The 26,346-nt window shown below is 29.8% G+C and overlaps 1 protein-coding gene across 2 annotated transcripts in view; it reads right to left on the reverse strand.

Moving 5' to 3' along the window:
* Window positions 1-1,045: 1,045 nt before the first annotated feature.
* Window positions 1,046-26,346, reverse strand: part of LOC118197326 (uncharacterized) — a 46,381-nt gene continuing 21,080 nt past the window's right edge. For both annotated transcript variants that reach the window (XM_035368820.2, XM_035368821.2), the window contains exons 3-5: window positions 7,245-7,336; window positions 4,485-4,699; window positions 1,046-1,293 (exon numbers count right to left, since the gene is read on the reverse strand). In XM_035368820.2, the coding sequence (XP_035224711.2) occupies window positions 1,133-1,293; window positions 4,485-4,699; window positions 7,245-7,336 (468 nt within the window). In that variant the 3' untranslated portion in view covers window positions 1,046-1,132. The remainder of the gene's footprint in view (window positions 1,294-4,484; window positions 4,700-7,244; window positions 7,337-26,346) is intronic.

Raw genomic sequence — 26,346 nt, forward strand, 5'->3', positions numbered from 1 at the left:
TAACTCTGCTGTTAAAAGCTTAATAAATACCTCAAATTGAACTTTGAAGATGCAGTAATTGCCTAGAGATCATTTCAGCAAACCTAATGAACAAAAGTGCATTTGAATGGCATCAAAATATTAAACAATGTCTGAAAATTAAGTATAGAATCACTTTCTTAAATCATTCTTTATGTAATATTTGCCTCGATTCATATTTCTGTTGCAAAATTTCCCATGGCTTGATGTAAAAATTTCCTCAAAATTGTGCAGTTTTATTTTATTCATATAATAATTACAACTGTTAAGTGAATCATAGATTAGTTTCACAACTTCTGTTTTCCTGAATTGTTCAGTTTCAAAAAATAAAACAGGTGACTTAAAATTTTGAAATGCAAGAATTTAACATAATCATTTTGACTAGTTCTAAGATAACTAGCAAAGACACTGATTTTCAGTTGATAAATATGGAATTTAATAATATTCATGAATATTCATAAAGGTTTGGGAGTCTCCTGGATAAAGAATTATCATCCCAATTTTCTGTAATGTTGTGGCATCATTCTTATTATTGGACATGATTTTTTTTTTTTCTTCTTTAGCCTCAAGAATTCACCCTTCTTTCTTTCTTTGCGGCTCTGAACAAGCCTGGGATAAAGAAAATTTAAGCATACACTGAACAGTTTTAATTCTATAAACCAAAAGTATCTAAACTATAAGTTCATCTTGGAGAATACTATTATAATTATCAATATTGATGTCTGTTTATGTAGTCTGAAATACTGATATTTTTTAGATGTGATTGTGGAAAGATGATTTTCATTATATTTGAATTTGCATGTACAGTACAAAGTCCAAGATTTGGACTTTAGTGATTTTGGATATGGAAATTTTCCGGTAATCATCAGTTTAATAAGATGCCATGCAGAAGCTATGAAATTAAAAATATGAAGTATTGAACTTAAGGGAATCAAAATGCATAAAAAAAGCTCAATATATATCTGCTCTATTTAAACATGAGATAATTCAATGTATTAATTTTGAGGTTTAAAAATAATAAAGACAATCTGGTTTTATATTTTATTGTACAAAAACAAACAGAAATGAACATTTAAAAAAATATTAAAAAATTACTAACACCCAACAACTTTTTTTAACATCCATGAAATTCACTAAAATACATATCCATTAAAGAATCTGAATAACCACATTCTTCTCTGCGTAGTTTTTCGTGTTCAATAACACTAGTTTGCATTGGATTCATTAATCCACTCAGAGGCACAATGGGAGTACTCATGATTTTTTCAGATATATCTGTAAATAGAATATAAATAAATAAAACATTTCAAACAATTTTTATATTTGCATACTTGCCAACCTATGACACTCAAAAATCAGGAGATTTTTCACAATGTTAAAAAGACTTTTTAAATGAGGAAAATATAGTTTTTAATAATGAATTAACTTTAAATAGTAACTAATTCTTAAATGCAAGCAACACAAAAATACCTTACACATAAAAAACATTTTTATTACTGCATCGTTTAAGAAAACAAAACAAAACAAAAAAAACCTTTAATCAGTTTTTGTACAAATGGTATAAACAGTGACAGATTTTGCTTTCTTTAAGAAAGAAACTTCATAATTTTGTTCATAGCAATTGCCACGTAGGCCTGCTTTCACTAATAAAAGTTTTCTAATGTGTCATCACTAATATTAGATCTACATTTAGTCCTCGTTTTCGCAACAACACTGAAAATCCTCTCACGCTCTGCATTACTATGGGGAACTGTCAAGATGGCCAACATAATTCTAGACAGTTCTCTATATTTTAAAATTCCATCAGCATCTTTCAGTTTTCCAATTAAACTCCACTGGGTGTCAATCCTAGCTGATTTTATAACTTCATCAAAGTTTTCTAATTGTAAACTGCTATTATGCAGCTGTTGGACACTGCATAATAGCAGTTTCAATTTTTCCTCCTTTTTAGAACTCCTTTCAAGATTATAATAAATATCAACAATGTGTTCATCCACATTTATTGGTAAAGAAGCTACTCCTTTTTCAGCTGCTAAATTTAAGAGGTGACAGGTGCACCTCATAATCTGCAAATCTGAATTTTTCTTTCTGAAGATGCCTGCAACACCAGTCTTCAAGCCTACCAATACTGGTGCATTATCGGCACCTAGTGCTAAGCAATTATCCAGAGGGACTGCATTTTCTTTTAAAGTTTTAATAATTAGCTGTGCTATATTAAAGCCTGTCAAATGTCCTTCCAAAGTGGGGACAGAAAGTAAACTGCACTCAATTTCTGAAGACTCTGGATTAAAAAAAGAAACAACAATTGGATACAGTTTTGAATCGGTATTATTGCTTCCTGTTTTAATGCGATCAATAACTGAAGATTTATTTTTCAAATCCATTTCTTTAACAATTGCAGCTCTTTTGGTTCTTGCACTTAAGTATTTCTTAGCGATTTCACTACCAGGAAACATTTTTCTAAATAAAGCTGCAGTGTGATCCGATGCATTCAGTGGCAGGTTGTGCTCCAGTAAAAAGGCAGAGAACAGACATTCTGCATTAATAACTTTTTGGTTTTTTATTTCCGAAGAAAAATTTATTTATTTATTCCCCCCCCCCTCCTCCAAAAAAGCTTATGTTGGTCTTGTGTTTTTGTGTACGCACATGTCTGAGACCATCCGCCCTTCCACCACGCAAAATCGAAAAATCGCAACGACAGGCGGTACACATCGCAAATTTATAACATTTCCTTGAGGAAATAATGGAAGGAAAGTCAACTATGTACGATTTTTGAAACGTAAACGAGTATTTCACCTTTCTCGCAGACATAACAAAAGATGATAATTTCTAAAACTATTTTCCAAAGGCACGTGTACTCACACAACTCAGGACAAAATTACCGAAATAACTAAAGAACATCCAAATAACAGCTTGTTTTGTCCTCATTGGCTAATATATGCCAGATGACACGCAGTGGAGCACGATGCCCATTGGAGAACTGGAGAAGGACGTTTCTGGATACGTATATGCTATCACTCACAAAGCAGAAGTTATCTAATTCGCAAGGTTTTGTTTTAGGTATAATCTAGAGAAAATTCATTTGCTTCGGACGTCCAAAATCACTTTTTTGTTCATATAACAAAGTATTAAGCCAAGTTTCATAAAAATCGTGAGAAATTTTAAGAATAAGAAAAAGTCGGGAGAAATATATTGTAAATCGGGTTGGCGGGAGAGCGGTCGAAAATCGGGAGAGTTGGCAAGTCTGTATTTGCAATAACAGTCCCTCACCAATTAAATTTACACATAGTACTGAATTATTGGATTAGCTAAAAGCACACCACGCCTACTGCCTTTGTATAGCATTCCTTAATAAAACTGGTGAATATTCTTAATGAGGATGATATGAGAAAACCATAATAGAAATACACATTATGTTCCACAGCCAAAAATGGAACCTGGAACAAACTACTTTTGTTTCATGATTTTAATCACAGCTCAGCAAATTTTCAAAAGGTTATTTATTACAGATCTATTTTGGGGGGACTGTATGTTTTGTAATTTAATTAATTTCAGAAATATTTTCACTCCTGCAGCCATTTCAAATTCATTTTGCTGCATTCGTATGTCTTCTGGATTTTGCTATTCATTAAATTGGCAAAAACTATTCCACTTCTCCCCCCCCCTTTTATTTTGCCCTTAACCATTTTAAATAGTGTAGAAATGACTGAGAAAAGACAGTTCATATCAAGTAAATTTCATTTTACCCTAAAATCATTTTTAGAACTTTGCACAGGACAAAATATATGCTTTGAGTTACCATTTTTTAAATGCATTTTGTTTTAAAAAATGTGGTTTTATTGAAAAGGGTGATTTTACTCAGAAGAATTTGGATGGAATTCTGATATACATTCATTTTACAGGACTGTGCTGATGGACTCTCTTTAATGATTTACTATATGCAGAAAAATTTTAAGAATGTAGTTATTGATAAATCAATGTGGAATTTTATGTAAACAACAATAACCATTTTACAGTGTAGTATTATAAATTATAGTTTTATAACGTAATTACATGTACTAAAGCTTTCCTGCCAAGCTTGTATATGAAAAGAGAGCCACAAATAGGGAAAAAATTCACGAGGTCAAGGTAATTTTATACTGTAGAAAGAAATTAAATTTTCACAAAAGTATGATACTAATGCCAATTAATGCATGACTTTAAGAATAATAAAGAAGGGCAATGAAAAACTAATGATTTTTTAAGGGCTTTAAGAAAAATATACTCATGAAATGTTTTAATGTCATGGCAAGTTTCTGAAAGTATTCAAATTCTTGGGAATTTAAGAGGGAAAAAAAAAAATAAAAACCTACCTAAAGCCTGAATTTTTAAACTTCTTAATTAATAGAATCTTCATATATATGATTTCACGGAATAATTATTCAACAAATTTAGATATGTTTAGCGTTTATTAGTTTGTTCCTTACCTCCTGAACATATCCTCTTAACTGTTCCTTGGTACATGGCATCATGTGTCCTTTTTCGACTCAATCTATGCATGGTAAAAGTTGGTTCTGAAAGAATTCTTCTTTGAAAGTCATTAAGCGAAGCAAATTCACTCTTTCGAATAAACTCCGCTATGGCAGGATATCCAGATATTTCTGCTAAAGCACTTGCTGTCTGACCATTTGAATTTTGAACACTAAAGGGAAAAAATTAGGAATTAAGAAAGTAAAATTTCTGCTAATGTATAAACAGGTTATCATTTGCCAATATATAATCATAAATTATATAAAAATATAACAGATTTCATTTGCACCTTACCCATTTCAGATTTTAGAACTATATTTCTAGAACTTCTGAATCCTTTTAAATTACCCACCCCAAAAAAGATTACAATCTATCATTTAAACTTAAATGAATCTGAACGGTGTCCTGGTAGAATGAAATGCAAATTCTACTTCACATTCGTAGCTTATATACGTCAATTAACTAATACATGCTTATACGTAACTAGTTCATTAAGAAGTGCAGTCAATTTTAAATCAATGAAAAACAATAAAAAACGTAATTCATAATAACAGCACAGAATATTGCAATATTTATGTAATAATAACTGTAATTTTACGTGTGCAAGCAATGAATAAACATGAAAGCAATTTTAAAGAACTTAATTCACATCTATCTGTATACTGTAGTTAGTAGCTAAATGTTTTTTAATGTAACAGTTCAGGAAAAAAAAAAAAAAAAAAAAAACTATAGTAGAGGGATACTTAACATGTTATCGATTATTGGGGGAATTTCCCTATTTTTGACAATTTCAAATAACATGGGTGTCTTCCTAAATAAAAATAGTTCTTCATTACGGCTAATATTAAGCAATAATTTGCATGCAATTCAGTAATAATTATTTCATTAATGAAAAAAAAAAATATATATATATACACCATTTTAATCAATTTAATAGACCTAGCTCCATTTCATATAATCACAATTGGATTGAAATTAAGACACTGAAAAGATTTTCACCACACACACACACACACACACACACACACAAAAAAAAAAAAAAAAAAAAAAAAGTCTCATTCACATCTTTTAATATCTGAAATACTAAACATTAGCTAAAACAGAATCTTTTCTCTACATGGGAAATGCAATAAACATCTAATGCCAGTTAATAAAGTGATGGTAATTATAAAATTTATTCACATTTCATATTATCAGTCTGAATTTTCAAAAGCTAGTATACAGTCAAAAGTCATTAATTCAGACACCCATAATCCGGACCTCAAAGCTACAAACTTTCTGCGCATGCGCATAAGACCCTTCACGGCTGCAAATATGCGTGTGCGTGTGCTTAAAATACGTTTACGAATGCGCGTTTAATGTATAACGGACGGTATAAGCTAACCTAAAATTATCTAATTTAGTTAATGTTACAGATTGCGTTGTTTCTTAATCTTCGAATTGGATTCGGCTTATTATTTTTTGCAGACTGTTGGAGCAATTTTATAAAAGTAAGCTTGAACTTTCGATTATGTCAAATAGAATTTCTGATATTATATTTACTAATATGTGAAGGATCTACATAGAGAAAGTATGTTTCGAAGTCCATTAAACAAAAAGTGGAATTGCTGCAAAAAATGGATAAAGGCATATCCTTTGTTTATTTAAACTTTGTTTATCTTTAACACCCCAGCACGCAATGAATTAGAAGTTGATCTGTCAGCACTATCCTTATCTTCAGGGCAGATGTTTTTATTTTATTTGGCTTATAATTCCATACTAAATGTAGTATTTCATCTCGATGTACTCCGTGTTTGATATGATTTAAATCAAATTCCTCATCATTATTATTTGCTTCCAATAGCGAAGAAAGTAACATAGGTTATTGAAAACGAAAAAATTTCGATTGACAAATTAGTCGATATTCTTGACACAGCAATTATAGGACTTGAACAGCGGAACTTTGTAACTGAACACGAAATTATGTCTGTTTATAGAATTAAAGAGAAAGTATTATCACATAAAACGAAGCAACTTAAACAATTTACATTGAAAGAAATGTTTAATAAAGTAAACAAATAAATATTAAGCTTTCTTTCTTTCTTTTTTTTTTTTTTTTTTTTTTTTTTTTTTTTTTTTTGTAAATTTTGATACTCTTTAGATCATAATTGTTTTTTATTTCATAAATTACGGTTTCATATTTTTAATTTCATAATTTCTGCATGCCATCTTACCAGATTTAAACTGATGATCTATAATCCGGAATCGCCGAAGTTCCGACAAGTCTAGATTAACGACTTTTGACTGTATTACAATTACCATAAAAAAAGCTGATATATTTGGAAGGTTGGAAATAAATCCCATTATCTTATATTCAGTGTCAGAACAAGTGGTTCTTCATCTCTAGCTCTTAATTTGAACAATGACTAAAAATTAGTTAATAGTACCTTATTTTTTTCCTTGTTAGTGATTACTACTATATGCAGAGGGGGGGGGAAATCTGTATTTATTAAAAATAAGAAATACTTAAATTGCAGTTAACCCCTATGAATTTTTAAATTATATATTTACACAATTTTATAACGTACAATTAATTTATAATGTACACTTAAATATGAAGCCAGAATCACCGCAGTTTTCATCAACAAATAATCAGCATCCTATGTTAATTCATCTACAGGAAAACTCTAACTATTTATCTATAATTAGAAGTATGGATTGTGATAACTATACAATACCTAACATTACATGGTGCTGCAATTAACAAACTAACACATTCCGCATGTCCTTTGCTTGAGGCTTTGTGCAAAGCAGTTTCCCCAGAAACGTCCTGAAAAATTTACATAAATTAATAAAAATATCAACATTAGATATGCCAGCCAAACTGTATATATCAAGAAAACAAAATCAAAAATAAGAAGCTTCACAAAACAAAACTTCAATAATTTTGGCAAAATGCAAACATCCAACACATACTAGACAGATGGAAAAAAAAATGTTAGGCCAAAGGACACTCAGAAATTAATAAAAATAGATATGATACGTATTAAAAATTCAAATTTTAAGAAATAAATGCGCAGCAGTTATGCATAAAGCAATTGTATAGCACACTAAACATTTACATAATTAATTATATTAGTTCATTCAAAATAAAAAATTTCATTTCATTAAAAATTGTTCCCAACTATTTACTTAAAAGTTATTTCTATCTCCTAGAAATGCTTTTTAATGTAATGAAATTACTGTTATGTCTAGGAAAATGACTATATATCAGAATTATAAAGAATGAATATAGTAAAGAAATTAATTATATAATCACATCTTTTTTCTAGACTGCAACAGAAAAAAACTTTCGTGATTTTAAATTTAGAAAAATTATCTTCAGATGTTAATACTATTCAGATGAATTTAATTACAATGATATTTAATTACACAAAACTATTATTTTATATAAGTATATACATTTTTATATAAATACAAACATTTGAAACAAAATATAAGATGCATTTACTGGATACATACAAAAAAAAAAAAAAAAAAAACAACAACTATGATTTAAAAACAATTTTAAACCCAAACTATCTTCAATATTATTATTATTACTTCTCATTTTAGGGGGGTTGTTAGTGTGTGTAATTTAAATGCTCGATTTTAATTAAAGAATTTACTATTCTATTTTAGGTACTAGATGACGAAGGGAGGATATTGAGATTTAAATATTGAATACATAAAAAAACAAGCCATGTTTTATATTTTACTCTCCAAGGAACAATAAACGACAATATAAATAGTTACTTTAAACACTAATTCCTCCCAAGCCAAAATGAACATTTGAATACTTCAATCAATAAATTATAATACAACATCAGTTACATATTTTGTTCAATCAAAATAAATTCATAGATAAAATAAAATTTTGGAATTATCTGTATTTGTTAGATGTTTTCATTTTGCCGTTCATTTTCAAAGGTGGGAAAGCAAAGTATAGATATCTTTATATGAATTCGAACAGCAGTTTACTGTTGCAATATTTATCAGCTACATATACCAGAAGCAATGCCATAAAATTTATATTAATATAACTTTACATTTTTAAATACAAAAATTTCTTAATTTTATTTATATTGAAAGAATGAACATGGAAGAAAAAGAAGAAACAATCTGTTTTACAAATAAAGAAATATATCTAATGAAATATTAAATAACATGAAGCTAAATATTAATGTTCCTGATCAAATGTTTGTTAATCCGCTCATGGAAGTCCATCTAATTTTATATTTATATATTTTCATTATAAATTTTTCACTCTTAATTACTTCTGATTTGGAAGTCAACATTGATATCTAGCATAATTTATCATATGGATATGACTAGATATTTTGATTTAGTTCTGTTGTTATTAAAATAAATATGGGTTGAATATAATGCAAAATAAGGTACACATTCACGAAGTAACACACTTTAATTGTGATAAAAGCAGTGATCAATACCTACAAGCTGATTCATTCTTTAAAAGTAAGTGCAAATATTTAGTTAGTGCAAATATTTTAAGAAACATAAAATAGCAATAATAATCAAATAATATTTGCCCATTTGTATTTAAAAAAAAAACTCTTAAATCTAATAACAGAGTAATTAAATAACACATACTGTAACCAAAAAATGAAACTTTAGATATTTAAAAAAACTCTAGTTTTATGTTGCTATAGAGAAACTGCATTTGAAAGCTTAAATAACATAACTGGATACCAAAAAAACTTTAAATATTTAAGAAAACAAGAAACTGGATACCCAATCAAAAATAGCCAGTTGCAAAATGCAGTAATGCCATTTTCAAGATTCATTTATAATGAGTTTTACTTAATTAAGACTGAGACCAACCACTGGGTCATAACTGAAAGGACATGAATAATGAAATATTGATTAGAGAAAATAAAGAAATGCAAATTTAAAAAAAATATTAGAAAATACTTGAGTTATTTAAATAAAGTAACTTCCTAAAATATTTAAAAGAGGAGAAAATAATCACCATTACCATTTAATAATATTCAAGTAATTGTAAATCCATAAATGATATAGGCGATATTATCATTCAAGATTCAAAAGCAAGCTTGAGGAAAGCATTCAAGATTATCTACCTTAATAGTCTTCCTTCAAAATGAAACTATCTAATATATATATATTACAAAGAAAACTACAAAAGCCTAATGCAAACTGCTCAATCATATAAATCATTGAAATGAACCAAACTACTAATATTCAGCAGTCTTATTCAACTGGCCACTACTGATGTTTCTTAAATAAGGAACGAAGAAAATTCCACGTTGAATATCCAATGACACTGTTATGAACATGATTTAATTATATCTTTTTTTTATTATTCTGCCATACTTGTTATAAATATTCAAGAAATTATATAAAAATTTACATAGAAACAGAGAAAGAATGTGCACATATTAAATAAAAAAATAGAATACAAACACACAAATAAGCAATTCCATGGCTTTTCTTAACTGAAAGAGTGGTTCAAACATATGAAATGATTTAAATATATACAAACATATCCAACATGATGCATGAGAATTACATCTGAACTTTTTTTAGTGTACCTCTTTTATCTTAGTGAATTTTTTTTAGATAAAAAGATGTTATCTTGATTAAATATAAAAGTTCATTATAGTTATCCCTGTAACAGAAAATTAAAAGAGTTTGACAATCAAACATAGACATTTACTTTACATATTAATAAAAATTAATTGCTGACAAATGTTACAACAGTAACTGCTACATAAAATACAAATACGAGGGAAAAAGGGGCTACAGCCATTCAAATCATCAATGCATTCTAATATAAAATAGGTAAGAAAAATATTTTTCAACACACATTACTATTATCAAATAAAAAGGGAAGAGAAAATTGGCAGTTCTGTTCAGCAATTAAAGTCAGTCATGTTTATAATACATTTCAAATATAAAAACGAAACTTGAAAAAAATCCAAGAAGGAAAAACAGTGACAATGTACAGTTTGACAAAATTGAAAATATTCAATTTCGAGCGTGCAAGAAAACAATAGCAAGAATTATACATAAAAGGAAAATTTAAAATTTAATGTACTGAAACATTAACTTTCCAAAATGGAACATCTACTCTGCATTAAAAAGAAATTTTCTAAAATTGCATATTTATAAAAAAAAAAAAAAAATATCTAGCAACACAAAAGAACTATAAATTATGATTGACCGAATTAGAAGGGGAAATAATAATTCAGATGCATACCAGGGTTGGCTCTACCAACAATGCAAAATGTGTGTTTGCAAAGAACGAGACTTTGAAGGCAGCACAACTGCCCAAAACTATACAAATCCACATAGTTAACTAGCAAGGGGGCATTAAAATTAGTACTGAATTAAGCAGCTTTCCAAACTACTGCACCTGCAGCAAATCAGGCAATAACTAATACAGCCACAATAAATAGGATTTTAGAGACATGCATTAAATTTTACTGATTTGTCTTCATAAATTAATAAGAAATAATATTTTTATTACTCAAACAGATTACCAAGAGGTCACTTCTGCAACAAAATGTCGCAGTGAATTATTATAAATTTAACAATTCCCCTTCAAAAGGAAAAATTGCAAACATAAGTATAAATAACCAAGCATTTCCTGATGAGTTAATATGGAAGGAAAGGCAAACAAACCCTCTAAACACTACAACAAAATCAAAATTCACAGGAAAAGTGTTTTAAAGATTCAACTACTCTCCTTCTTAAAAGAAGGCATCTGTTTAGAACATCTATAAGTTAAATCAAATACTTTCTTTAACTAAAATATAGAAAATAAGCTCAGTCACTCTTCTTTAAAAAGTGCAGTTTATTTAAATGGATTTCTTAATCCATTTAAATAAACTACATACAAGATATACGATACAGCATTGCTTTAGTGAAACAATTTGCATTTGAAAGCTGAAAAATTACTAGTTATATAAACAGGCAGTCCTTGTGTTTAGAAATAAAATGAAAATGCAAAGAAAAACTTAAGGGAAATTCGACAGTGATTTCTTCTCCTTTTTTATCCCTTCCCCTGCCAAAGAAGTTGTAAATTTAACAGATACAAGAAACCATATGCATAACGTATTTCTAAATATGATTAATTAATAGAAAAAGCTTAATAGTTACCAACAGTATGAAATTCAAACACAAATAACTTTGAATTACTGAACAGAATAAAAAGTGGGAATACTGGGATTATATTAAAATCAACATGTTTATATCCTTCATACACCTTGTGAAAAAGAGTGTGATAAGATAATATATGCAAAAGCATCACACTCCACTAGTTCCCTTACCGGGAAGTCAATGAGGTTCGAAAAAATGACCTTTAAAGCCCTATCAACAGCTTCACAACCATGAAAAGATGTAAGAAGGTCTTTTTATGTTATCCCTTCCATCATCAATTGAGCCTCCACAGCTGGTTCACATATTTCCACACTAATTTTTTAGCTGAAAAATTTGCATATGCAATTAGCCACACAGTAGGTTTAAAAAATAATCTTTAAATGTTTACCTAATACCACTGCATCGGATTTCAATACATTGGGAACTAAATAAATGCAAAATCATAAATATAAAAAAAAAGAAATCACCTTTTAAATAAAATGAACAAACTACCTGTAACTACCTCAGATTCTATTATTCCACAACACTTTGCATAGAACTAGCAAGTCTCTGGTAAATGTTTAAATGCATCATTTTACACGATAATTTCAGCCCTTTCTCCTATGTAAAACTTCTTTATGATCTTTCAGACAATATGATTCACATGTTCCTTAATGTAAAATTCTATTCTCTTTAGAACTAAATGCATATATTTTCGATTTACTTTTTCTTTTCATAATCATTTATTTCCACGGTAAAAAGATATATTTTGTATTTTATAAAAGCTGACAATAATTTTTGAGTGAGCAAGGTCACACAATACATATTTCAGATGCTTCATGTATTTATATCACAAAAGGTACTGTAAAGTTAAAAAAAGAATTAACATTTTTATTAGCAGCCAGAAAAAGAACGCATGTTTATGGAAAAAATTTTATTCTTCCGTTTATATTCCTTGAGCACGGGCATGTTAAAAAATATCATTATTTTACTTGTCCAATAAGGCCACATTTACTTTGAGACTATTCTTGCATTCAGATTTAAATTATTGCATGCCTTGTCAGGAATCTGGTCTTCAGGATGCATAGAAAGGATGATAAATACTTCCGACTGCTTATTAAACAACAAAACTCAACTGCAGACTGAGAAGTTCGGAATTTCCAGATCAAAGCTTATCTTCACAAAGTCAGCCGAATTCTCATACCTTATGATGTCTTCAATCTTCTTATGTCTTAAATTTAAAAGCAAATGATGCAATCTGAATTCTCATTGCATAATTAACAAATTTAACATTTATAATGCTTTCAATATGAAAATCTTATATGCCTTCAACTCATAAAACAAATACAATTTGTGTTATTACTAAATAAACACAAACTAATATTTACAATCTTAATATTTCTATCAAGAGCAAATCTTTGAAAATGACATTAAATAGCCTTTCAAAATGACAGGAAAAAAAAAGAGCCTTACCACTGCCTGAATTCAAGTTCTATTAAAAATATTATTATAGTGTTATGCTATTAAGTTAAAGATTAAGGAATAAATGACTTTCTCTTCTTTTTGAAAGTTCTTATATAATCCAAATTACACAAGCGATACACTTAAAACAATTATTCCATGCTGTTTAAATGCACTATTTATTTAAAGAGTTGGGGATGGGACTATTAACCAAGCAAACTCAGTATGAATGTACTATTTTTTTAACTTGGAAAAACTTTTATCTTTTCTATCTGATGAATTTTCCATAAGGCATTCATGTTTGAAATTGCAATATCAAAAGCTAGTTAAAAGATTTTAAAATAAAACATAAAATATAACCATTAGACTTCCATAGCAAAATATGATGTTTCTTCAATTTCATTGTACAAATCTGTTCAAATATATATCCTATCCTAATAAAATCCAACAGTCTCTATTTTTTTAACTATGAAAACAATACATGTTTAGAGGAAATCTTCATTCTTGCTGATTATATTTACTTAGTTTTCAGAATATTCCTTTGATCTTTCAGCAAATACTTTTATTAGCAGTGAAATTCTTCTTTACAAGCTTCTACTTATTTTGAACAATAAATAGAAATGTCTGCACCATTGTAAAAATTATATGTTAAAACTCTACAGAATTGGAGGAAGAAAAAAATAAAACACTTATCCATGAAAATAGAAGGGAAGATATGCTTAAAATCTTCTGTTCCTTAATTTTTTTAGCAACATTTGAAAGCTTTAGTGGTAAATGGTAGCTTTAAAGGCAGCTAAATTACTCATAGTTCAGTCTGCTACTTCAAATTACGAGATGTTTATATAACATGTTGGACCTAATAATTTAATTAAATGATTTTTAAAAAAATCATACTTCTTTAGGATGGTTATTATTGTTTTAGTTATTTATTTTCAAATAAAAAGGAAAAGTAAAATTTCTCAGCATTTTTATCATGAAATAATTTATTTACCAAATGATTTCATAAATCAATGAAGTAAAAGACACAATTTTAATAAAAGCCATAATTTAAAACTTATTTAGAAAATTATAATTAATCAGCGAGCACTCTCTAATGAATCCACTATATGAACCAAAATTTTTACATACTTTGGAAGAATGACCCCCATTTGAATAAACTAGTCACGAGTCTCAATGTTAAATTGCTGAACAAGAAACAAGTGTTCTGCTGAAAGAATGTTGCTTAAACTTCCTATAAAAATTCCACATATTATACAGTTTTAAGAAAACATGACGGTAACTGAATATTTCACTCTTCTGCATATATCCACAAAACCAACATTTTTTTTTTTTATTGAATAAGACCTTCCTTGAATAAAAAAAAAGGGGTAAAATTTTTTATTATTCCTTTGTAAGTGAAAAATTTTATTTATGTTACTAATAAAAAAGTGTAAATATGCTTAAACAATGTAGGCAATTTCTGTATTTGGTATTTTATACAGCCAGAACAAAGCAGGAAAACATCTGTTCAGGTTTACTGCATAAATAATAATGGTGATATTAATATCCTGACGGATATATGGCAGTTTCTGAAAAAATTAGAAATTTTTAGTCAATTAGTTATGACATAACATAAAACAACTGTCTTGGAGGATAAGATTTCATGCAGATTTTCCAGGGAAAAAAAGTCCTTGCACTTACATTGTACAAAAAAAACACTACTCACCTAGTACAGCATGACAGAAATACATCATGAACACTTTATTTTTCCTTTAAAAAAAGTCCTCAAAAAGTTGGTAATAGATAAGGGTCACAGGACCCTCAAATTTCAATTCCCTAGGTGTCCTTGATGTAAAACTGGTACAGGCATAGAAAATGTTGGATCATCACCACTGGTATTATGATCAATGACAGGTGCATGAGTACTCAATTATTCAAAAAAGCTTGTCCATGTAGAATAGTGCAAGGGTATGGAACAAGTGAAACATAAACAGGACACATCAAAAACCCTTTTGCAGAGAAACTAAGGTTTGGTTAATCAATTACACTGAACACATGAGGAATATCTGCTTAAGGAGAGGATTGTCTTTATGGAGAGATTTCTAAGGGAAACTGACTTGTAATCGAATTACATATAAAAAACCCACAAAAAATTCTATGCAGACAGCCAGTCATCAAGATCTTAACCCAGGTTGAACTACTAGTGTTTAACCATCCTTAACTGCTCAGCCACCTGGTTAGCTGAAATTAACTTTAAACAAAACTATTTATTAGAATAAAGTATTTTGAATAACTTGTTCTTATTTGCATTATATAAAGAAAAGAAACTTCATGCTGTCTATGTATCAGTAGTGCGACTGAAAACGAGCTAAAGATACCAAATCATTTTACCTACATGACATAGATTTCTAAAATAAGGAAAACTACATTCATTCTAAAATTCTACTTGTTTCTCTAACTTTTGAATAAAATAATTAGTTTCAATATAATAACTAACATTAAAGGTCAAATGTGTTGATAAAGAAAAATTATTAAACTGTCTAAAAAAAATAGTGGATATAACGCAGAAGCATGAACTATCAGTTAAAACATTACACCATCTGACTTTCAAACAAAATTAAAATATGAATCAAAAGTATTTTCAATTTAGCCAAAGAAATTGATAAATCTGACATTACAACTTATCTGAATATATAGAGAAAATAACAAATAGCATATATTCAAAAGTAATTCTAATTTTAATCTTACTTAAGATTATAATTTAAAATAACTTTAATTTATCCGACATGATGCCAAATTTTTAATTAATATACTATTAATTTTACTCTTTTAATTAAATTAAAATTTTTGAAAATTACCATTTCCTTATAAACAGTTCATACAATAATTAAGATACAATACATGCCGAACAATATTAAGTTAGAAGTCAAACAACAAAAGTGTTATTTGTTGTTTGACTTCTAAATTAAGTCCATACAATATTTCAGAAAAATTCTTCCTTATTGCTCTGACTAAAAATACTTTTGATAACAAAAATTGTGAAAAATATTAGAATGGTAAAATGTCACACAAAAAACAAAAAAGTAAACTTACTTTGAATAGGAAATAAAATTAAAAAGTTTAAAATTCAGAGAACAAATCTAGATTTAAATCTATACCAAAAATACAAAATCAAACTACCATATTTTTTATATTAATACTTACTGTTTTGCAACTATTGAATAATTAATTCTGCATAATTTAATTACTATACAATGCAATATGAAACTAAAATTACATAATTGCTGAATTTTTTTAATAACTTAGATTTTATGTCACATAATGATACTAAATATTGATAATGAATAACATAAACAATATTAAGTATAATTAAGATAAAAGTTTAACACATTCATTCTCACCTCAGTGTTTTACTCTAAATTATTTAGAACTGCACTTGAATATCAGAATAATTGTTTTCAACAAACAGAGCTGTGCTGTGATATGCAATTTTACTTTCAAATGTAATTTATGACATTAAAACCAAAACTTAGAATTTTTTTTTTAATTTATGAATTTGTTAGAGAATTCATAGTATTCTTTATTAGTACTTTTAAAGCTTCATACAAAAAATATTTTTTTATCACATGAAATATTTTTAAAATTATTCTCAGCAATAATAAAATGCAAAATCAGATATTATTGCATATAATTATTTTTAAACTATATTATACTACCACAGATTTTCAATAAAATTATACTGAATTTTAAGGGTCATTAAGTCTTAATTCTTTAACCCCTTCAGGACCAGCGCCGGGAGAACAAAGCGCAGTCATCGGACCGGACCTTCTGAAATGAATCGTCACCACCGGCCCACGCATTTTCAACAGTTAAGCCTAATTTTACAAAACAAATCATGTAAAATCAGCATTTTAATATTACGACTTCAATTTTTGAAGTTGCGTATTTAATCTACTTGTTTTTAATGTGTATTAATATAAAGAATCTCACATTAATAGAAATAAATTAAACGGGCAAAATACTAAAAATCATAACTATACACACAGAAAAAATACTATAAACATGAAAAAAAACTTTACAAATATGAAATTTAAAAAAAAAAAAAAAAAAAAAAAAAAAACTAAATAAGAATTACCTGTAGATAATTGAATTCCAGTTTAAAATTTCTGCTGTGTGTTAAATAATTCAAAACAAGAATCGACACACTGCATATTACGCACTCAAAATACGTTGTTTGCTTTTGCTTTTCCTTGGTTTTAGCCCACACAATGCATCCCTCTCCTACCTTTATTACTTCCTCCGTCAAAGTAAATTTTCAGAAACTGTCTTTCAGTTAGACGGAAAGGTGGAGTGTCCGGTGATTTTGGACAAATTTTTAAGTAAGGTCTCTTAGCCATGGCTAACGGAATGAAACTGAATATAACCCCAACACATGTCACAAAACTTCAAAAGACACTTAGAAATATTTCATCCTCAAACACTGTGTGACATCAGGTTTATATTAGAAGACTTCCTGTTTTTCTAAATCGAAAACAGCATCCACGATTACCGGAAAGTGATCAAAGAAAGACCCCCCACTGGAGGGACATCCGTTACTGATTACATCAATATATACATTATATGTAAAGTAAATACATTATATATCAAAATATAATGCCTGTACCATTATCTATAATGACCATTCAAGGCATTATATATAATGACCTATTAAATCGAGTAAGAAAAACAAAAACGCTGGCTCTTTTTCTGAGAAATGCGAGCAAGACGCATTATGCATCGAGAAAGCTGATAGTCTTTTCCCTTCTGTAATAATGTTACTTTTTAATTAACCAAGGAAGCTTATGTTAAGTTTCAAAATAAATAGAAAAAAAAAAAAATCCTAATGATATAAACAAAAATGCTCTTTAATTCACAGCCATGATTTCCAATTTGTTTATTTCAATAAATCTCTCAAAACCAGAAGCACAAAACAGAAACTTATGCCAGTACATGAAGATCAAATGCCGTATGAATCAATCCATGTGAAAACAATTACCACTTAGCTCCATTTACTGGCTTTTAAAACTTCAAATAAATCGTTCCGTTTTAATGTCGCGTACACGCGACACTGGGTTCGTAGGAGCAGAATCGTTGCGTTGTGTATACAGGACGCTGGGCTGGTAGGAGTGAAAGCTGGTCCTGAATGAGTTAACGGCAAAAATTTTGGAAAATTTCTTTCTTCTTTAAGAAGGATCTATGCTTGACAGACTTCATAATCAACAGAATGTTATTAAGAATTTACAATAATCTAAGGTTGCTTTACCCAGATTTAAATCTTAAATTTAAATGTTTCTCTTCTAGTTAGACTGTTATGCATTTGGATGTGGGAAGACAAAAATTAAAACCTGTTACAGAATGGCTGGGCTACTTATCTCACAAATAACAAACATTGCAAATATATTTATAATGAAATATGGCAAGCATATCCAAATAAAGTGTATAAGTAAGATCTAATCAATTGGAATTACACAGTGAGAAATGAAGAAACATGTAAAGTGACTCACAAAGTTATGAAATATGTGCACTTATAATATGGTAAATGTCTAATAAGTTTTCAAATTTTGTATTTACTTTAATAAATTATGTGCTTTAAAGTTGTTATACTTAAATTACCATCAAAACTATTTATATGCTTTTCCTTACATATATTTTACACAGTACTTTATGTACAAATTAAATACATAAATGTTTATGCTCCATTTGCAAACACTATTTTTATCAGTCTGACAATGTTTTCTTTATTTTAAAAGGTCTTTCAACTATGAGCAGATGGCAAATCACAATATCTGCACATAGATTTGGATGTCCTTGTGGATGGTATCTTAACATATATTGAGCCATATTTATATTATGGCCCTATCCTATCCCCCTAAAAAAAATTGCACAGCAAATAAAAAAACAACCAGCAGGAATACTGACCCGGGCAAATTAATAACGCTTGTTCGAACTTTTCATAGTATAGAGGGCGCTGTTGCGCTGAAAGAATTCTTCTGTGTTTTTACATTATGTAACTGTGGTTCGCCGTTGCGACGTGTCTCTATTACTGCGATATATTTTGGTGTTTTCATTAAATATAAATGAAAGATATCGTCATGTATTTTTGTATACCAAATCAAGATCAAATTTAGACTAATGCAAACTCATCGAAACAAAAATAGGGTTTGAACAAGAATCGTCAAATGTTATTACTTGCCTTTCGAACTACGCATTCGTATCGTTAATCGCTTCGTAACAACGCTTGATTTGCAGGTAACGCCACTTGGTAATATAAATATAAAAAATAAACCAATATCGGTGAGAGGTTATATATAATATGAATATGACAGTTTAGAACTTAACAGATTAACTATTTAAAACAATTTTGGAAAAAGAGTAGCTACTGCAAGTAAAAAAAGCATTAGATTATTCTGAAAATAACAGTAAATTCAAATATATTACTGATTTCTAAGTCAGCTGAATGTGAGAATGAATTGAGTATATTCGGCACTGTGATAAATATAAACAATCAACATTTTAAAGATAACTATTATCTATGGAAAATATTAATTTTAGAAAATTAAACTTAAATTAAGAGCTTTAATTCTAAAAATTCCAGTTCTGAATTACCTGAAAAATGAAATACCTATTATCATAAAAGAAATTTCAATATATACATATATATATACACACACACACTCACCATCAAAAAAATTCATGCTCCAAGAAAAATCAATTATGATGAAACAATTAAGGCTAAACAACAATAAACCCATTTATTGAGCACATAGAAGCTCGGAAATTGAACCTTTAAGCACATTAAATCACATTTTCCATTACGATGAGCATAAATTTATATTTCAATTATAATATTAGGATGGTAGCACAAGAATATTTGACCTGGCATAATCTTGTACAAGCATCAAATGCTGTGTTGTAGCATTTGCTGTCAAATAATCAGTAACTACTTCATAAATTCATATACATTCTGAGGATGTCTCTAATCAATTTCCTAACAAACACATGCAATTAAAGAAAGGTCAGGAAATTTGATAAATCAAAGTAAAATATAATAAAATTTCCTGAAAACTAAAAAAAATGGAGACTGATATACACAACAGCTTTAACAATACAAGTCGCAGAATATCCTAGACATAATGCCAGAAGTTCTGTGACGGATTATTAATAATGACTAGAGATCTCACACTATGGTTCTTTAAATGGTATCACTAAATATGATGGACATATGGTATTCCACAATGGCCATGCTTCCTTCTGTAGATTTCAATTCGCTAAACTCAAAGCTGCATGCAACACCACCAGAAACTTCTAATTATGCCCAGCAGTTAATGATAGATATTGTACATATACTGAAGATGATATGGAATCCAGCTTCACCAACTCTCTGCAGCATTACTCTGAGAATAAAAACCCATAAGTAATTTAGAATGATGGACATTTAAAGTTGCTTGAAGACTTACAATAGCTTTCAATATCGCTCAATCTCGGTGAGCAGTTGTCAACCTAAGTCGGCCAGTGCTCTTAAAACAGATATAGTCACTCTGTTAGAACTACTGAAACATCTTCCAACTGCATCATGATTCTAATCAATGTGCTGGGCTAATTTATTTACATGAGTACTTCCCTGAAGATTAATGTGATCTTCAATGAACTTGTCCCACTCACTGTCAAATGGATCTTCAGGGTTTTATTATTTGCGAAAAAGCAATACACCTTATGTATGTTTTGGAACATGCATTTCTCATATACTACAGACACATCATTTTCATGTTTCTTGCTACTGTTCTTTCTTACTGTTTGGCTAAGAAAGTTTTAGCATGTTAAGCTTCATGACTGTCCAGCAATTCTTCTAGAAGCATTGATTTTTTTTTTTTTTTTTTTTTTATATAGAGTGCATAAAAAATCTGCAAGCATTTATGCTTCATCAATGCTAAAACACATAAATAATAAAAACAGGTATTAGCATTAGAAATTCTGTCCTAAAGGGTAATGTTTCAAAGATGGTATTTATTATATTTTTAAATTACTGCTAACTGAATTTTTTTATTAACATTTCAATTTTTTTTTTAAGTTAAAACCTTTTAACCTTGGTATCAAATTCTTCTGAAACAAATACATTTTTACTGATTTCCATTTGAATAGCTTTCTGCAAACAATTCATTTAATCTTTTCAGGATCAGAGTTCCACGTTTTCTATGTATCTAAGAAATAATGTAATCTGTGCATTTTGATACACATTATTTAGTAAAAACTTTTTTGCCTACTTAATTTTACACTTTTTTCATTTTAGAAGAAAGTAAATGAATTATGATAAAGAATATATCACAATCTATACTTGAGACAGGAGAGATAGGATGATTTATTATGACAAAGCACTTGAAAGGTGAACTGCCTTGCATCCTAATAAAGGATTTTCTGCAGTAATGCTGCATCTATGGAACCTCCCCCCCTCCTCCCCAAAAAGGGAAGGGATATGACACAAACTTATTCAGTACAAGATAAACATCACAATTCAGAATTTGGTGCTCTCACTAGCAAGTAGTAAGCCTTAAAACTTTTGAAAATTTTCAAAATAAAATAATAATAAATTTTAAAAGAAGTCAAAAGAATATATACTTGTGCTTTTCTGGAAAAACAATAGAAATGAAAAGTCTAAATGCTGTAATGATTCACAAGGGGAAAAAAATGGTAGAATGTACAAATAGTATATAAATAGATATTTTTCATATTAAAATTGTGTTTCTTATTAAGTTTTAAGACATTTGACTTATCAGTCTAATGGTCAAACATAGGTTCCCAAATGAGGAATTCCAGCAGAGCAGAAAAAAGTTGAAGCTTTCCAGAATAACGGCAAAGAGTCTTATTAAGGTAAATTGGCTGCAACTGACTGTTCTCTACAGTAGAGAAGAAAATAAATTCATAAGTTGCTTGTATACCAGTAGGCTTTGCATGCTAGCTTTATCTCAAGCGCTGTTGTTGATAAAGCTGTTACATAACCACGAAAAAATCTCTCCACTCTTCTCAGAGCTGTGCTCCGAATTAGGCATTCTGAAACATGCCTGCTGTCTTGTCGCTGGCACATAAATCTGCATTCCTTGACAGATGAACATTTTGAGGATGTTTGCTGTAATGTTTTATATGACTGGGGAAAATTCCTTGAGTGAATTTAAGGAATGAAATTTAACTATGATTCGCCACTAAAGACAATATATATAATATACAACAATAAGGTTTAAATGAAATGCGAGGGAAGTGTGTTAGGAGGGTAATTCAGATGCCCACTAGAAATTCTTACAGAAGTAGCCTTTCCAATTAAGCTTCCTTCTCTGACCATGAAGACACAAAAGCGAAAAGAAGTAAAGAAACTATTTTGTAATGGATAAAAGAATTTTATAAAGGTTTTCACAGTATAAATATGCTTTAAAAAAGCAAAAGATATGCAAAGCAATACATGCATGGAGGTTAAGAATCTTTTATTCAATAAAAATGGAACTGAATGATAGTCGAATATTTGTGAAATAATGCAGAACAATTAAAGATGAATTACTAAAATTTACCCAATATGTAACGAAAGTTCGGGGCCGATGCACCATTATGTAACGAAAGTTCTAGATCAAAGTCGAATCACTCATAAACCAAAAGACGAGATGCATGGCCTGGAGGGTTTTCCATAAATTTTAATTAAACTTAATATTTACATATATACAATGTAGGCTAAAATGCCTCAATCGAATATTTAATGCTCAAAAGGCAAGAACTGAATAGTTCCAGCTAAAATCTCAATCGAATTCTATTGCGTAGTGCATCGAAATTCTACCTTCAAGAAGAAGTATATTTTTTTAAGTCACGTGTTCAGAAGGGGAAAGGTCAAGTAAGCCAATAGATGGACTCCTAACGCCATCTCTTGGCGATATCAAAGAATATTCCTTAACACACTCCCCACCTGAACTCTGACAAGAGTTCATCTAACTCAGTTATACATACAATCAAGTACATAAATCACTATTCTGTAAAAATATTAAAAAATACTAATTAGTCAAACTCTTCAATTCCAATACAGGTATCAGATAATAAATGTTATAACTAATAAATGAACTAAATTTTAAAATATTTTCCACTTAATTGAACAAACTTAACTAAGGATATTCAATTTAATCATTAATGGACAAAAAAGGAAAAAAGCATAACTAAATCGTTAAAGTTCAAAATATCTAAAGTTCAAGAGGATATAGATGTTGAACAGTACGTTTTAAAATCCCATTACCAGTTTTTAATTCGAATGATCGGACTTTACCATCACGTCCAGGAATAATTTTTATGATTCTACCAAGTTTCCATAAGAGTTCGTTTTTATTATCTCCTTCGACTAAAACAACATCTCCTACTTTTAGTTCTGGTTGAAGTTGCGGATTCTTCAAGAAATGGGCAGTTCTAAGATCTAATAAATATTGTTGCTTCCATTTCCACCACAACTGTTTTAACAGCAATTCTTGATAACACTTTCTTTTTAACAGCGTTTCTCTTGTCGTTTCGCTACCGATGATTCTAGCAAAGGTCAAAGGATACTTCAAATCAGTTTGTCCAATGTTTAAGAAGTGCGGCTCGTCATTGTCGTTGTAAACGTAACTTAGAGGTCGTGAATTAAGAACTGACTCCACTTCGACAAGTAGTGTAGACATTTCTTCGAAAGTCAACAATGCTTTTCCTACGATTTTTCTTAAACATTCTTTAACAGATCTAACAAGTCTCTCATAAAACCCTCCCCACCATGGGGCTCGTTCGATTATAAATTTCCAATGGATTCTTTCTTTGGCAATGAAATTCTTGAATTTGTCATCTTTTAAAACTTTCGAAAAATTCTCAAGTTCTTTCTTTGCCCTCTTAAAGGTCTTGGCGTTGTCAGAGTAGATGATTACGCAGTTTCCTCTTCTGCTCAAAAATCTGCGAAATGCAGGTAAAAAGGATTCTGTTGACATATCTGATACAAGTTCTAAGTGTACAGCTCGGGTTACTGCACAAACGAACAAAACAATATAGGATTTTCGAATGTCTTTAGAACTCTTTACGTAAACTGGTCCGGCGAAATCAATTCCACAGACTGCAAATGGAGGCGATTCTTGGATTCTATCCTTTGGTAAGGGTGCTGTCATCTGGTCTGCTGGTTTAGCTAAATATTTTTGGCAAATTATACAACCTTTTAATGCTTTTTTGACTAACTGTCGTCCTTTAGGAATCCAGAAGCGTGATCTGACTTTAGCTAAAGTTGCAGCAATTCCTCCATGCATTATCTTCTCATGTTCTTTGCATACAATCAGAATCGTTAGTCGAGAATTTTTAGGTAAGATTATTGGATGTTTGTTATCTAGTGAGAAGTCAGAAAATTCCAGTCTTCCTCTCAACCTCATGATTTCCTTTTCATCAATGTAAGGAAGAAAATTATACAAAGGAGAATTTTTTCCAACTGAATTACCTTCTTTGAGGGATTTATATTCTTCGGCAAAAAACTTCTTTTGCTCTGATCTTATCCAGAAATTTTCTGCTTCTTGTAACTCTTCAGCTGTGAGAGTTCCTTGAATGTCGCTAGTTTTTCTTAATTTTTTAATGAAACGTGTTGTGCAAGCAGTGACTCTTAACACCTTCTCTAATTTGCTATATTTTGATATGTCGAAAAGATCATCTGCACTTTTTTCGATTGTACATTCAAGTTGATGTATATCACCGGATCTCTTTCGGTATTCCAGCTTGTTTTCATCTATTGTTTCTTTAATATCTAATCTTGGCCAAAGTTCGTGAGGGAGTTGAAGCCATTGGGGACCTTGCGTCCAAATGGTCTCATTTATTAACTTGGAAATCTTCGTTCCCCGAGATACGAGATCTGCAGGGTTGTCGACACCTGGGCAATAATGCCAATCTTGAGGTGAACTCAATTTTTGTATTTCTTCGACACGATTCCTGACAAAGGGTTTGAAGGCTTCAGATTGTTTCTGGATCCAAAAATAAGTAATTGTTGAGTCTGTCCAAAAATAGCACGGAATTCTCAATTTCAGTGCTTTCAGAATATTGCTGACTAACTTAACTGATAACAATGCCCCCATTAATTCTAACCTCGGTAAAGTAAGGGATTTTAGTGGGGCTACCCTATTTTTAGAAGAGACAAAGGTCGTTTTGATTTCTTTATTTTCTGTCGTGAAACGTAAATATGCGACTGTACCATAGGCTTTGACACTTGCATCTGAAAAGCAATGTAGTTCGAGATTTTCGACATTAATGTTCGAGTGCACGAAAAGGTAACGAGAGATGGAGAATTCAGCCATTTGAGGTAGCTCTTCACACCACCTTCTCCATTCAGAGGACAAATCTTCAGGTAACGGTTCATCCCAATCTATTTGTGACAACCAAATCTTCTGTATTAAGCACTTTATTCTAACAGTGAAAGGTCCTAAAATTCCAATCGGATCGAATATCCGACCCAACACTTGTAGAAGAAATCGTTTTGTTTCTATTGGTTTAGATGTGAAAGACAATAAATTCCGAACATCAAAATACAGTAAGTCCTTTGAATTATCCCATGCCATACCTAAGACTTTAAATGGGAAATTTTCTCTATTAAAATCTTCAGGATTTTCATCTGGAACGATACCCTTTTTTACCCACAATTCATGTAATTGTTTCGAGTTACTATGCCATTTGTGAAGCTGCATGCTTGCTTCCTTAAATATTTGGACCGATTCTAGACTCGTAGTTAATGCTTCATTGATCGTTGGTTGGCTTCCAATCACATCATCTACATATACGTTCTCATTCAAAAAGTTAACCGTTGTAGGATAAAGTTTATTATATTTTTTCAGATGATGTTTAATGGTAGCGGCTAATAGAAATGGACTACTATTTATTCCAAATAAAACTCTAGTGAACCTATATATGTCAGGAGAAATGGTTTCATCATTAGGGAAATCAGAAAACAGAAACCTGGTTGTGTCTCGATCCTTTTCATGTATGAGAATCTGTAAAAAGGCTTGTTTTATATCTGCGGTGAAGGCTATTAGATTATACCGAAATCTTAACAATATTTCGAATATTTCAGGGTATAAATTTGGCCCAACATGTAGACAATCATTTAAAGAAATGGATCCTGGGGCATGCGATGATGCATCATAAACAATACGTAATTTACTTGTAGCTCGATCCTCGCGTATAACTTCCCTA

Source organism: Stegodyphus dumicola, chromosome 6 (genome assembly GCF_044657685.1).
Source record: "Stegodyphus dumicola isolate Sdum_Otavi_A_Nest chromosome 6, ASM4465768v1".
NCBI classification, from domain to species: Eukaryota; Metazoa; Arthropoda; class Arachnida; order Araneae; family Eresidae; genus Stegodyphus; species Stegodyphus dumicola.